This window comes from Ruditapes philippinarum, unplaced genomic scaffold (assembly GCF_026571515.1).
Source record: "Ruditapes philippinarum isolate M1 unplaced genomic scaffold, ASM2657151v2 ctg20_1_1_1_1, whole genome shotgun sequence".
NCBI lineage: Eukaryota > Metazoa > Mollusca > Bivalvia > Venerida > Veneridae > Ruditapes > Ruditapes philippinarum.
Window position 1 is genome coordinate 389,772 of NW_026860204.1, and position 17,060 is coordinate 406,831.

Genomic DNA, 17,060 nt, shown 5'->3' on the forward strand with positions numbered 1-17,060 from the left:
AAAGCTTTAATACAAACATATCAGAATAAGAAGATAGCATCGATGCAACTCTCGAATCCAAAGCCGATGTAGCAAGTCTCAACGTTAAAGCATCAACACTTAACGTAAATGGTTTCACACTTTATCGCTTTGTTTAACGACTGTGACTGGCAAAGTTGCGGCGTTAAATGCCTTTACTAGATATATATAAAGCAGTGACACAAGAAGAATTAATTTTTGTTTGAAGTGTACACATATTTAGCATTCTGAATTCTAAATATTATGGCACTTATCTTTTGTTGATAGGAAAGCATAAATCTGACAGTGACCACAGCTTGAGCTCGTCTGGAACAAAGTACATGTACATGCATATAAGTTTTACAAATTACATTGTAAAGATATGGTTATATCGACATTTATTATCTTCGGTTCGTCTCTCTTTCTTTAAGTAAGGCTAATTCTGTATTTCAACGCATATTTAAGATTAAGGCGAAAATGAAAAAGTTACAGCATTTTGTTTTTGCGTTTAACATTAATGAACTTTGATGGTAGCGAAAAGGAAACAAGAATTCAATTTATGGCGTGAGAAAGAAGAACGCGTCTGTAATTGTCTCCCAAACAATTGGGCGGATTTGCTCGTATTGCTTTGACAAGGGGAATTAATTATTTCCCCCTTAGAATCATTTCAGCTGTCCGCACCAATAACTTATCCCGAGGAAACCTGTTATCACAGTCTCCCTGTTTTGTAAAGTTAAGGTTGTAGTCAAACACTTCATCGTCAATGGGATTATTTTATCATATTATTAGTCTGTTATTATTCAAGCCATATAATCTATATGATTGAAAGGTCAGTGTGACTGTTTAGACAATGTCATCACCGTGTTAATCCAATTCAGTGTCAACAAGACATACTTTAACCTAGTCCTGCAGTTTAATTGGTCAACTTATCATGTCTATACGCACACAAATATGATTGTTTTCTTTGAATTCCTTATCAGTTTATAAATTATTTATCATTTTAGTGATGAGCCTGTCCGTGTTCTGCCTTGTGCCCTGTCCTGTTTTTGTTTAGGGTCCGCCTGGGCTCCTTGCCAGTGGTTCTCGTTGCTGGATCATGTCGGGGTTGCGTTCACTGAACGCCACCTTTCCTTGTCATACTTTGGGCAAATTATTTCGACATGCTTTGAGACTGGTTTACTCTGCATCTTGTATCATATAAAGCAGCGTCCAAATATATAGTTATATTTAATTTCTGTCTGTTTTGGAATTAGCTGTACATACAATGTTTCTTTCAAATGCATGGATTTGTGTTTCGAAAACATGAAACATGTGTATATCGCTTTAACAAATTCTACTGCTACGTCGATGTACCAATGTTTGTAATTGCGTTTACTGGATAGATATAACAAAAATTGTGATGGTAGAATAAGATGGCCTTAAGTTACAATCCAAGTTTCTTATCTGCATCTTACGATTGTAAGCTGCATTTAAGAGAGATAGGTCGCAACCTCTGCTGGGCGATTATTGCTATCGAATTGCCTTAACATCGAAGTGTCATCAATTCCAGATCCTTGTCTTCATTTCGAGAACTCGGACATTGATGTTGTTAATGCATTCAAAGGCTTTGTCAGATAAAAGGCCAACTCGAGTTCAAATATGACAAATATCCCATTATACATAGGCATTTATAAATTGAGATATGAAATCGTAGAGGAGCATTTCATGTTGTGATTCCACTGTGGTTATCAAATGTATGCCAGATTTAGATATTACACTTTGTAAGAACATCTTCACTTGCCGTACAGTGCAACTGTGAGAACACCTTCATATGCCGTACAGTGCAACCGCTACAGAGCGGTTCTCAGTTGAGCAATCTTTTTGTTTTACAACAACAGTATCAATTATTTAACATATGTTTTACAACAACCAAAATCTTTGAGAAAAGGGACGTTGTTCTGCAGTGGCTGTACCGTATTTCGTACCATATGTGTTTGTTTTTTTTTTCAAATATACTATTATCTAGTTAAAAACGCATGCTCGCTGATCAAAAGATGTATTTTAAAAGAATCCTACACGATATTGGTGACGTGTTCTAAAGTGTTTAATATAGAGCATATTGCAGGTAATGTTTTCTATTCAATAATATATATAGTTGTAAAAATAATTTACAACACTTTTTTGTAATCCTAAAATAGATTACATGAACTGTATATTGTTATTTTTGAAAGTTTGTATAAATACAATTAAATTCAACTAAATTTACATATTCTCTCGGTTTGTTAACTTTTAAAAGCCTCCGATCGAAGAAAGGATTTGATTTTCAAATAGTATATATATAAATATGATATATATATATATATATATACATGTATATGTTCATATGTAAGATGTGTTTTGCGGTGATATGCTCTCACTGCTCCCGCAAAGACCTCTTAATTTGACAAGTGTCACGTGACAACTAGGAGACAATTTACTAGCGTTCATCTTAGTCTGGAGGTGACGAACTTGTGTTGATATATGGTTATTTAGTGAGATATAAATGCGCCTCAGTAGAATGAGAGAAATGAATGGTGCAACAGCCTTCATCGTTTATTGTCTGCGCTCTGGATATTACAATTTGATGGAATCAGTTCGATAAAGCGCTTTTAGGAATTCCATCCATTAGAAGTAGTTGCCTTTTATCTTAATCTTTTGTAAGTAGGTTTAATACAGAATATTGATGAATAATTTGTTTCTTAGCAGGCTGAATAATCAAATAATATGCTGTGAAGAAATTTATATTGTTGGAGATTTGAACGAATGTCTAATTTCTATATCATTGGATAACCGTTAAAAAGGTCCATGGTCAAAGACGAATTGTCCGTAACTCAAAATCTTGCCTACCATCGCATTTCTTTCTTAGAGTATTTTCTTATGTTCTTGTAGGTTTGTAATATAAATTATATTGATACAAGAAAATAAAAGAATTTATGTCAACCATTACGTCCTCGCGTAAGATAACCTATGTTTATATATTGTACCCATAAAAATAAATTGTCTAGAATTAATTTAATGAAACAGAAAGACAAACTTTCTTTTACGATCGTCTGCACGTTGATCAACATTTAATAATAATGACATAAAATATCTAGGGAAGGTTAAAGGAAATGATAAAGTCTGACTGCCATTCATTGTAACATAATACAACGAAAACAAATAAAAATAAAGTTTAAATGACACAAAATTCAGCAATCTAAGCAAAGAATTATTTTTCTTCCTTTAAAGGTTTTTTTATATTTTTTCGGATTGAATCTAGAAAATAATTGAGTGTGCAATCGTTTCTGTTACTACTTGTATGCAGTTATTAATAATGTGACGATATGAGCTAATCTACGTCTAATTTTTAATTTTGTTTCGATTTAAAATATAGAATAGAACAATGTTACATTTATCAAGGTAATGCCAAAGAAGATGTGTTCCATGGTAAGTTGTTTTGAAAAATATGATCAACAAGATCAGCAGGGAAAGGCGGCGTTCAATGAACTTGAAGTTTTATTTTCACACCCTGTATTGAACCAGTAAATTACCAGTGATGAAACACTTCGGCCGGTTACAAGTATTAAACAATTGAAAGAACATTTATTTGAAATGATGATACTATGAAGTTATGTCTTCCAAGCGCGACCTATGACATTGATGATTATATGAATTAAAAAGCATTAATTTTATAATTACATGTACATTGTATATCTAATGTATCTCTTCTCAAATGTATTTATTCAGGTCATACTGCCAATCTCAATTAAAAAATTGTCGGGATAAAATATTTTTTATCTAAGATTATACTAACATTGTCATAACTGACACCACTAATCCTGCTAAAATCTGTCATGTGCTTTTAGTAACCAAATAGAATTTTGTTGCATAAAACATGTTCTGTTGTCACGTTCCATTATTCCATTTACTTCAGGGCAAAACTGGTTTCTACATAAGATTTCTGTTCAATTAAAACATGTATGACAGCAAGCCCCTGTGGGTTTATTTTAAGCCTTCATGATCCATTACTGTGTAGAAACCTGTACATTCATTAATATATCAATAATATAATATTAAGAATACCTAAACAGATGTTTTATCAGGTTTATGAAAATGGAATATTTGCAAAGGAATGGAAGAAACTTTCTTTATACACATAATTATTTCTTTACAGTATTTTTAACCAGTCAAAAATTAATGATATTGGTTGAAACTTGTAACATCTTTATAATAGAATATCCATTGATTTCAATTGTTAATGGTTGATGTCTTTTATGCAGTTGGAATGCCACTATGTGAAACGGGTTAACATTTGCAACCATCGCGAGATTTTTTTTTCATTCTCAACAACATAAAATAAAATGAATTTCATCTCGAACCTTCCACGATCTTTCAAATCTTTTATGTTTCACAGATATATTCTAGTCAATCCGAGAAAATTGATACCATTGTTTTAATTTCGTAAAATTGAGTACTCATATATCTGTGCTGAGGGATGTCAGTTGTGTCGCATTTATCAAAACAGTCCATGAACTTTCTTGATTAAATTGAGGCAGTGATTGCCATTTCTTTTTTGCATTATTGTCATTGATAGCTAGGATTTTTATATTTCCCCTACGTATCTGGTAAAATTCATTCAAGTGTTTTAATGAACAATGTTTTTAGCGGTCTATTCTGCATCAAGAACGTGCAGGCTTGTTCAGGCTAAATACGCTTCCTCGTTTTGTACCCATGTCTAACATGCTGCCTGCTTCACAATTACCGCTTACTAATATATTAAACGATTAACAATAACACATTTAACTTTGTAACAATGTCATTAAATCTTAAGTTGCCAATCAAGTGTCTAAAATAAATGTATTATTAATCACAAAACAGTGTCCCCAAAGGAGATTGTACTCAACAAGTCAAATTTCTGCACGCACTTCCATAAATATCAATATACGTACATGGAATTTCGGCGTGTGGGAAAATGTAATTTTCAAATTTAAAAAAATATTAAAACATAGACACATTTTAAAGCGATTGATCGCCAAAGTATATAATATTTTGCAAATAAAATTATTTTAAGTGTCAGTGCTAACTTTAAATCAGTACATTATAAAACAGATAAATACAGAATCCCTAAAGAAAGCCTATAAAAACTTACAAGCATCGTCATGAGAGAGAACAAATGGAGACTTTTAATAGTTCTCACGCCTCCTAGCACCAGTATAAATATATTTTATCCTTCAATACTAAACACACTAAAAGGTGTTGGAATCAATGGTCCCTTCGGAGCGGTAAAGTATATCAATACATTTACAAAATGTTAAGAAGTTCAAGTCTCATGAATTTGTTATTTTTTAAGGAGAACTGTTCGCATATGAACGAGTGTGATTAAAGCGTTCAGTAATTAATGGTCTGACAAAGATATCTTTCCTTTAGGACATATTAATCTTTTTTTATAACCATCATTTTTTATAAGTGAATCGTCAGCTATCAAGAAATCAGATCTTATTTAAAAATAAAAGATTTTTGTCTTTTCACATTCAACTTAAAAAGACATAATTATGATCCAAAATCAAAACAAATATAGAAACAATTTTGCATTTTTTTATGCATATGTTAAACAATTGTTGTAATGTACTTCACCAAATTTATTTGTCTTTTACTTTTCTCTTTCATAGAAGTTCAAAAGAAGATGATAATTTGTTTTGTTAAATGTTTCAGTTCTGTATAGTCTTAGATTTGTATCTAAGTGCATATCTACAGTTTACTTTATAGGATAGGCAAAATGTATACAGCTATAACGCAAACTGTCTTGTTATGAAAGAGTTTGTCTGTGTTTTAAAAAAGAAAAAACCTTTTTTGTATACAATTTATTTTCATAAACGTTAAGTTGAATTCAACAAAAGCGGTTATAATTGAAAGCGTGTATATTTAATAATGTTCATCTTTTGATACTTTTTTATCACTTGAATTTAGTGTTTGGTAAAGCCATATTAAGGCGCTTTATCTAAGTTTTTAAAGACTTTCAAATTTTTATAATTCGTTACATTTGTAAGATGAGATGATTATATAGAGATAATATAATTCACGATAATCGATGTACATGTTGTTATTTTTATTTACTAGGGATTATCTGTGCAATCCGGCAAGCGGGCTTTGTTTCGTGTTTATGCGTACTAAGCATATATAGTCCATATTTTAGAATGAGATTATTGACATGAAATTTAATTGTAATATAAAGACCTGATAGCCATACTTTATCAATTATGGGCTGACTTCCATTCTTGATTCTATACCGGGGTTGTTTTATTGTTCTTGTGGATTTTGTTGTGTGCTGAATTCACCGAAACCAATTCGCCTTGCATTCGTAAACCATTTATTTCTCCGTTCACTGAACGATGCAAAATGCATCGGATTTGTACTCTAGGGGTTGCTGGTTTGATCTTTTAACAAGGCAAACATTCTCTGTGACAGTGAATCTTGAACATCAATCTAATGGACATTTGTCTCTAACCGCTTATTACAAATCATGTGCGATTACAAGCTAGTCTTTTCTACAAACATTAGTTATTACTGGTAATATATTCAGGAAAACGGGTTAGGTGGCGCAACCGCAGAGATATGACCAAAATATGTTTAAATCAGATAAGTCAGCGTTAAATCCAAACAAACAAACATCTGCGAGGGAAAACAAACAGACAGAACTAATTACCGGTATATCAAATTGTTCTCACAAACTTAGAAAGAAATGATTTGTTGATATCAGATTATCTTAAACTAGTTGTTGATTAATGTATTTATGTCATCACTGGTGTTGTTGGAATTTGTTATCTGTTTTAATAACACACACGGAAATCCTTGTCATTTAGAAAACATGCCGTAGCTGCCATGTATCATGTACAAAAAAAACATGATAATGATTTCTTTTTCCATAAAAAAGATATCTTGAGCTATAAAACATATTCATCAAATAATGGGGATTCTGTGGCTTTTTTTACTGTATAAGAACATGGAAAATAATGCGACTGCTTGAGAAATAACCAGTTTTATCTGAGATTGATATAATCCCCAACAGTTGTATTGACATTTAAATTAAAACTACATCTTGTATTCTACAGAATTGTCTGTGTAATTTCCTAAATCTAATTCAGTTACGTGGTGTTCTTTTTTTTTCTTAATTATCACTTGAAACTTTTATAGCATTTTGATTATTTCTTTGTTTATTTCCATAATGTAAATTTAAATAACTTAATTGTTTTATGTATAAACTTTGAATCTCTTCTGCAAATGATTTTGTGAAAACAAAATTTTAATTCAATTTGTCTAACTCCGTTAGTGATTATATTAAAAACATAATTCGATTTTTGTTGTTACATAAGGTTGAACAGTTAATGTCTTTATTTAATTATTATACAGAAATCACTAAATGTACAAGAGCGTGCTATATGGATTATATGGCTAATTATTAACATAATATGTTGTTAAGATTTAAGTCGGTTTCAATAGGAATGTATGCCAATTTTTGACATCCGGTGTTGCTTTGAAATTTGTTACACCCAAGGTTAGCTAAAATCATTTTTCATGTTTCAGCACCGTTTGACCTATAGTGTCAAACGTAAAACCAAAGAAACCGACACACAAAAATCGTACGCAAGATCAAGGAAGCACAATATTGTTAAAATCGTATTATTTCGAAACACAGCGACATTCTCAAATCAACATTCTCATATATAGTGCCTGAAATTTTGTATCAGAAATCCAATGCCAAACACGACGTGTGAGACAACTGGAAATTTGATGAAATTTTCTACTCCCCGAGAGATTAGATTTTAGGCTAATTTGGAGCGTCCATTTTTTTATTGTAGCCTTTATAAATACGACTAAAGTCTACCGTGACATTTTCATTTTGTCTGGAACAAAAGTATACATAATTTAAATACGAATTTTTGGGATTAGTTTTTTTATCCCTGTAACAGAATAGAATAGTTATCGGTGCCCTCCTGGGTTCTTTGTCGGTGATCCTTTTATTTTATAAAAAAAGGAGCATTTTTGGTACTAATATATAACATAACTTCAACGTAATAAACAGCTATATTTTGTTGCTTTGAAATGTCACGAGGATACAAGGAAATCGTGAGAAAACACTTTTTATTTAAGAAGCAAACGGGGGGAAAAAATTGTGTAAAATGATTTCAATAGAGATTTCGAGAATCTCCCCGGGCTACAAATTATAGTGTTTTTAATCATTAGTAATCCGTGATTTTGCTCGGGAATCAGTTTTGTATTTAAACTAATGGAATATGACATCAACGTAATACGTTATTTGAAACTGGATTCGATTTGCTCGCAATGGAACATTGTGACATATTTTAGCAAGATTATTTTTGTCAGTAAGCTGTTTTTTCATAATTCAAACATGTTTTATTATTGAAAATTAAGATCTCTCGCAACATGAATCAGAAAGTTCACTGTCTTCTCCTTTTTTGAGAAATTGTTGCATATGTGAATTTGCCTTTTTATGAATAAAGCAAGATTGCTATGGATATCTACATGTACACTTACATACCGACTACATAATCTTGTTATTAGTAGCTCCGTACTTCACACGAAACAAAATGTGCTGCCAATCTATTCTCAAACTGTTTTATCAGCACGGAACATTTGTTCTTGCAATTATTTCGAGATTTATTTATCATAAATCTAATAAAAACGATTCATTCTCTGCTAATTCTTCCCTCAACAGGAAGATTGATGTCAGTCGTTCTCAGCACGTTACTTACGCTATTCGGGAGAGCGCGCTGACAATAAGTGTGATTGTCCCTGTATCGATTTTCTCGCACACCCTGTATAAAGCAAGGATAGTTTTTGTATCCTATTCGATATGTATATTTCATTCATTCCTTTTGTATCGGAATTTTCCAAAAACGCCATTTGAGTCATTAGGTATTGTTATATTGATTCGTGAAACAATGAATCCCCTTAATATGGTAAATGTTGTAAAGCCATGGTTCCGCTGAAGACAGCGTGTCTGTGGTTGTTTGATTGCAAGTTAAGAATTTTGACAAAAGGGTGAACAAGGTTATACATTGTCGTATATTCATGTCTAAATTTGAGTTAACTAACACAACAAAGATAATGTAGAAATCTTGTTTCCTACTTAAATTTTGAGACCAAATAATGGTTGAGTCATATTTGTTGTTGTTGTTTTTTGTTGTTGTTGTTATTTTTTTGTTTTTTGTTTCAGAACGGCATAATTTTTCATTTTAATGCCACAAACGAGAATTTGTTTTATAATCTTTGAATATAAATCTATAATGATAACTTAAGCATTGAATTATTAATGAATGCAATAATTTTTGTTCTGTTATTGAACATAATATTTTAACTTCTTACAAACCGAAAGTTGATAGTTTTACATTAGTTTAAACATATTTTATTTCTCAGAATATATTATATACATGTTACAATTTACAATATACACAAAGCATTTCAAATATTCTTGAAAAATATGATTATAATGAAAGACAAAGTGTCTAATGAAATTCTTCTCCTATAGTTTTACATTCAAAGGTTTGAAAGCAAAGGTAATCTAAAATACATTTGTAATACACAAGTCAAACTGAATTGTTCGAATTTGAGGACATTCGGTGGAATATTGGTTTAGTTTTTTCACAAATGAAGTTGAACTTTTACAGACAAGAACCTGATTTGAACTTATTAAGTTATCTATAAAAGCAAATAAGTCTCCCTCGCATTTAGGTACTTGGTACTTGGTATATAACAGTAGAGTGTATTTAATCAAATAGTACTTTTTCCAACCAGATTAATTTCCTCTTTAGCTGTGTCTGGACGTTTTTGGTCAGACATGAAATTGCTTCAATTTATGTTTATTTATTTATTTACCAAACATAGATTTTTTTTAGAAAAGTCCTACTTATATGGTTTAAATTATAAGTAGCTGCATTAAAATAAACTGCTAAAATGTTTACATGGTAAAAAGGGAGGTATTTTCAAACTAGCGATTACATATGAAATTACTGTAATATAACCTAACATGTTTGCAAACACCTATTTTAAACATATATGTAAAATACGTTTTGATATTAACATTTCATGAGATATTTATTGTACATGTAGCAATACCCTAAAGTTGTTTTAATTAATGCTTTATTTCAAATAATTATTTATAATTCATATTCTACTTGCAGGTCAATAGTTTTGTTGGAGCGTTCCACGATGCCGTCATCCTGTACGCCCACGCCCTGAACGAGACGCTGGAGGCTAACCGGTCAATAACAAATGGAACAGAAATTACAAAGCGGATGTGGAATCGAACTTTTAGAGGTACACTTTATATATACAGTTAAAAAAAACAAAACATTCAAAACTTTGTTACTATGTGAGAAAGAAAAACAACGATGTTATAAAATAAGAATAAAATAGAGTCGATAATACAGAAATAAATTTTAATTCCTACCGTGATAGAAAGGCCTTTGATATGAATGTCATATTTTGATTATAATAAAGTCTTTTTCTAAGGCGGCTACACAGTTGCAACAAAGGCAGTCTACCATGTGGGCTTCATATAATTTTACATTTAATAGTAATAGGAAAAAAAACACAAGTTAAACATTCAAATGTTGGAATGGAATTGCATTTTCTTATATTTCGTTTCTTTTGCGTCAATTTCGAAATCAAATAAGTATGGATATTTGATACTTACACGTTATTTCGTGCATCTGTCAGTCTGGCCAAGCTTTCTTAGACAATAATAAGTATATTACTAGCTAAAAGTGCAAACATTTACTTAGATAAGTCGTCTAGGAACCGAGGTCATCATCTGAAATAAAAATGAACATTGGTTTTACAAGTGCCCTTGCTTGATTGCAAATTAAATATACCAAGTAAAAATCAAAAACGGAAAAAAATACCGGAAATTATGACAATCAAAATTGCTATGGATAAAATAAATAATTCGTTTTCCAGAAGTATCATATATGAAATTTATGAATATAGAATATATTAAGATAATTGTTGTTGCAGACGTAATGCCTTCATGAAATAGCTTTGATATCAAAACGGCATGCAGCTGGATATACATTTGTATACTTAAGTATGATTGCAAAGCAATTTGTGTCTGATGTATCAAACTTGTCAATAAAACTGCAACAAAATTCTTATAAATGTGCAATTTTGAACAGGCTTCATTAAAACTGAAGTAATTCCCACTGTATAATGGTGTTTATTTATGCATTACAATGGGTAAACAAACAATAAAGTTTAAGTATCTATTGTTTTGAGAGTTGAATCAACTGTTCGCAATTGTTGCTTTCCACACTTTTCACTTTTTTTTCTGAGGAAATTTCTTGAAATTCGATTAAACACTTGATGTAATTATCAAACTCTAACTTTCAAGGTTATCAAAACATCTAAGTTTGCAAATTTTAATTTCAAAATAATAATGAAATTTACACGTTTAAAGTTCATCAAACTATATATATATGCTTGTTTTATTTTTCAAAATTATTGTTTGATTTTTGAAAAAAAATATAAATCTGAAATACCTGTATGACGAATATGCTCTTATATTTCCTACAGAGAGAAATGTACGTTCACAAATAATCTCTTAACGTTCAAACCCTACTTAAAGTAGCAGTCAAGAACATTTTATTTCGTACAATATTCTTGGGCGTGTTAAATAATAGTGGCGGTCTATGTTATTACTGTTCCGACAAGATTGTGGAAGCTACATGATTTTACTGTCTAAAAATTTTTAAAGATATTTCTTTAAATATAGATTTATACCTCTATCTTTTTTAAGCTTGGAAAGTGAAGACGGGTTTAAATAAACAAATACATGTATATATGGGGTTTCGTTTAATTAAGCAATCAAGCATTCTTGTAAGGACAGAAATAAAGGCAAACAAAATAATGTTTGGTACTCGTGTAACGACATCCAACAGCTTGTGGAATGGATGTATTAAATGATGTGTATAACAATCACACAACTTGTCAACAACCCCTGGTAATAATGATTATATTTTGCGAGAGAATCTGCTGTTTACCATTAATCAGGAATTACTCTCCCATGGCCGACCATTATTAGTGGCTAGAGTGTCTTTATTCAATACGTGTTAAGATGTCATTAACGTCCAAGATGTAAAATGACGATCTCTTGTGACAGAAACAGCGCACAATGGTAAAAGATGATGGACAAAATGTGGTATTAAAGGAAATGATCCGTTCTCATATTTTCAATGGTAGCCTAATTTGTAAAACTAGATAGAAATGACTTGATTATATGAAGTGTAGCTTCATTACTATTGAACTCTAGTATGCTCGCCACGCAGAATTCCAATACAATTTTATTCAACTCATTCAATAAATTAAATATAAAAGCTACACACATTCAATATCCTCTATTTCTTGATATGACAATATTAACAATATTTGATTTCTTTGATGCTGAGAAGTCTAATAGATTATACATGTATACAAGATTATGCAAGTTGTGTTAGCTTGAACTTTTCAAGGGATTCAAAGAAACGGTAAAAGAACGGTGCAACAGGGCACCGTCTTTAATAGTCAGTCTTCATTCTGTATTTCGCGTTTACTGTTATATGTAATATAAAATGATATATACTGTTGGATTTTGTTCATCGATCAAAACCTCCAGTAACATATAGTGTATGTTTTGCAGTATATTTGGACTTTTTGTAAATAAACACAACATTTGCGTTTATATTTGGAAGTGTTTCATGCATTAATTTTCATGCCTATATAAATAAATTCGCTTATTTGCAATGTATTGTATTGCATCTACATATATTCACAAAATTCTAACATTGTGAATGATATTGTGAATGAATTCTCGCCACAGTATGAAGTAAAAACTATTCATAACCCGCCAAAAAATGTTTTAACATGCAAAAGGCATAGATCAAGTCTGAAATGAAAGGTTACAAATATACTGTACCGTCTATAAGAACGTGCGCCTTATAGACGGGCAGTCTCCAGCTACATTCTATTATTATAAAGGATTTGCATTTATTCTTGTCACAATGCATTAATACTTTGGCATAGAGGTACTGCAAATATTCCTTTATCAGCAATTTCTGTCACAGAAGCATTACAAATGTTGATGGCCCTTCATCTTTCATTACTGCAATGGCGTAAAAGGTCATCTTTTGTTTCCATAAAGCTGAATGGTTTTATAATGAATGTGTTTCGTTTGAAAGAGTTTAAAATGTTTTGCGGCTGTGACATTAGCACACATTGGCATACATTTCTGCCATTTTCCTCATTATTTCTGTTTTGATGGAAGATGTTATAAGAAAATCATAGCAATTTTAGTCGTATTACTTTTAAACAACATTTTTATACATTTATATACATGCATATATCCGTCACGGTGTTGAACATCTTTAGCTGAAATATTCGAAGAATAGGGTGAGCTATTGTACTCACCCTGGCATCAGCATCACTGTCGACTGTAATGCTTTGCGTGCAAGTTGGTATCTTCAAAAATTACTGAAACGAAGGGGTGAAACATCACATACAGATTGGAGGGATTAATGAAAGGTCACTGTCCTAGGCCTATCACTTTAATATGAATTTTGACAGAATTCGTTTGAACTAAGAAAATTTTACATTATCCAGGATCTTGTTTTGCTGTCAAGCACTGAGAATAGTCGAGCAAGCTGTCCTACTGACAGTTCCTGTTAACTGTTATAATTATTTAAAATGCAAATACGTATTAAGACACATATGCATATTTCAAATATCCAACAAAATCTTTAAAAAAAAAGCAAAGCTTACGTATTATACTTAAGTATATATTTTCCGTCCGTATTCCACAAACAATGGTAGATTGATCTGTTTTGCCGTTGGTACTAAAATACAAAAAAAAAAACCCAAATCTTTTGACCTTGCTAACACAAAATATTGTGTATGCTTTTCTTTTCTTATAAGGAATTATTTTCAGACTAGACCATGAATCCCTGCCTATTACATTGGTGATATGGTGGTCAAGAATTACCAATTACTGGCCGTCTGATCTAATAAGTAATTTGCATAAAATTATTCCGCTTGACTCTCTGTCACTACATGAATGCGAACTATTTTTTTTGGAAAAAACAAATATTATTGATACGGAATAGCAAAAAGCCATTGAAGTGTGTTTTCTAACTTGTATATTTATATGGAACGAAAACATTTTGACTGTTTGAGTTTCTTTTTTCTGATGTCGCCCTGCATTCTCTAATAGAATTTGTACTTTATCATACTTCTTAGGGAATAGCTCGAAATAGCTCATGAAGGTTGGAAAAAAAATCATCTGAAAGTTGCCAAAGGAAAGCAAACAGAATCACTAAAATTGATATTCTTTCATCATTTGTTGCCCATATCTTCTCATTTTGCCAAGAACCAACAATGGAACCCATTCGGAATTGATAGCTATGCTTATCGTTGTAGACACATATTTTATTGGCCATTTAAATTTCCTGACAAATCTCTCAATTTAGATAAGACACTTTTCATCTTTTCATCTTTTTACTACTTGAGAACCTAACATGACAAAAAAATGCATTTCCAGATTACATTTCCTGGAAAGCAATTTTCTGCGCATTAGTAAAATAGTCCGGTTTTGGGATGAGACAAGATTATGTGGAATTATAGGCTTAGTTTATATTTAGTGTAAAGCAGTGCTATACAGGAGGAACAGATTGGTTTATATAAGTGTTTTTAATGTTACTGCGTGTTATGCTCAAGGTCAAGGTCAAGGTCTGAATCAAAATTGCGATTGTATTTAACTTAAACAAACATGTTTATCACTAACGAGCATTTTACGCGAACTTGGTTTTATAAATGATACATTATTTTTTCTGAGGCAAAATTATTTCTCGCTCAAAGACAATATCGACCAAGCCAAATACCACAAGGTTTTTTTGTTGTTGGTGGTGATGGTGTTTTTTTCTTTGTCAGATTATTTTGAATATAACAGTAACTGTTGTCGTGAAACATCTTTGAAACAATTCTAATAAAATCATATTTAAAGTAGATGATATATTCTTTATACTTGAATTAGATAAAATCATACTCATTCACTTTGAATTGAATGTGTACATTTATCAATATGGTCAAAAGGGAGGTTGGGTTGTTTGGTTTTGGATGTTGTTTCCTTTTTTAGATCCGGGTGTAATGTTTAAAAACGCTAATACAATTGTTATGTTAACAAGGAAAGAAACGTTAGTTGCTAAAATAAAAGCATACATTCCATTTTATACTGTATTTTGTTACATTGTCTTTTGGAAAGTTATATTTTCGTAGTAATATAACTTTTTATCGATTCCATTAAAGATATAATACTAGCCTTATATGTACATTTATATGTACATTATATGTACACTTATATGTACCTTTTATGTACATTTATTTGTATTTGTATCTGGAGTCATGACGTTCCATTAATCTGATTAATGTAACTTTATTAAATTGAAACATTTAACTATATAGCAATCATTTAATAAACCGGAAAAAATAGCACAAATCCGTATTGATCAAAGACTATTACCTACCTAAGTTACCTCAGAAATATATAGATAGGTTTACCAATCCCTTATGTCTACAGGAAATATTATTTCTCCAAAGACTGGATCAGCTCAAGCAATTAATATGTTAAATAGTTTGTTCTACTTTCCATCACAGAAATATGGTGGCCGATTTGAGCCTCGTTTAGTTTTCGTTGTAAGTCGCGAAAATAGGTGATGCAAAATATTGGTCGTGCATTTTTAATATGTCGAGGCGGCAACGCACCAAACGCAAAGCAAAAATATATTTTTTTGCAAGACATTCACATCTTTTACCAAATATGATTCAATTTATTAACACCAAAGTGCAATACTGTAACATTTAAAGGTACATTTAAAACCTACGGTGCAGCTAGTTTATTCCATGTTTAAAGTCACATTATTCCTCAAAAATCCATATTTTTTCATTCTTTAGAAATCTTAGACATGTGTTCAATAATGTTTTGATAATTGATTTAGAGAATGTTAGATGTTTTACAACTAAAGAAAGTAGCGCTCAACGTGACGTTACCAACGTGTCATAAAGGTCAAATATTATTTTGACTTTCATAACAAATACTTCATCACTAAAATCATACCACTTGCCAACAGAGCAAAAAAACATAGGATAGTTCATATATGCGATAAATGAGTATTTCTTTTGGAAACTGTAACACGATACCAAAAATGTTTTTTGAGAAATAAGAATGAAAGAATTTTTGAGGCATAGTGGGCCTTTAAATTTACTTCTCTATTGGGACATCTGTTATATAACATTTTACTTATATTGGTATAATTTTATATTGATGCAAAGCCTGCCTGGGGATTGATCGGATGATTGATGCGTGTAACTAGCATCTAACATTGCGTGGTTGTAGAGTTTTATTCTAATATAATGTCATTTTTCGATAGTTTTGACGAGTTTATAACATTAATTCACGATAAAAATCGACATTTGCTCTATGTGATTGAGTCAAGAAATGAATTTTGTCAGACAAACGGACGAAAGGGTTTCTCCTTCAAGTTTGGCACGAACCAATCAAAGAATTTAACTTTATAATTCAGTCTTTGACAATCAGACTGTAATGTCTTGTATTGTCTTATATAACTTTGAACTTTATATATGTAAACTAGGTTATTCATAAAATGCCTTTGTGCGTGTTTGTCGCGAGATGATCTTTGCGCATATGCAGGAACTACTCTTTTTTATGATGTTTCTGTGTAATTCTAGCGTGTTTTTTTTTAACTTGTTGTATAAATGCAAGTGGGTTGACAAGGTATGATCTTCCAAAATAGTTTGAAGCTCGAACCCATGGTCCCAGGGTTGACTAACAGGCAGGCACTTTAACCTTGACGCTTAGGTCTACGAGAAGAGAATATATAAAGAAAATACGTGTACAGAATGTGTTGTTAAAAAGCTTTTTTAATTAAAAAAACTCAAATATTATTCAGTTTCTATGACACCGTATTAATGAATACACTATAAAAGTTATCCAAATGAAATAGACA

General features: G+C 31.2%; 1 protein-coding gene across 1 annotated transcript in view; it reads left to right on the plus strand.

Moving 5' to 3' along the window:
* Window positions 1–17,060, plus strand: part of LOC132759222 (atrial natriuretic peptide receptor 1-like) — a 237,583-nt gene that overhangs the window by 162,652 nt on the left and 57,871 nt on the right. Inside the window, exon 4 of the mRNA XM_060750954.1 lies at window positions 10,194–10,329. Coding sequence (XP_060606937.1) covers window positions 10,194–10,329 — 136 coding nt within the window. The remainder of the gene's footprint in view (window positions 1–10,193; window positions 10,330–17,060) is intronic.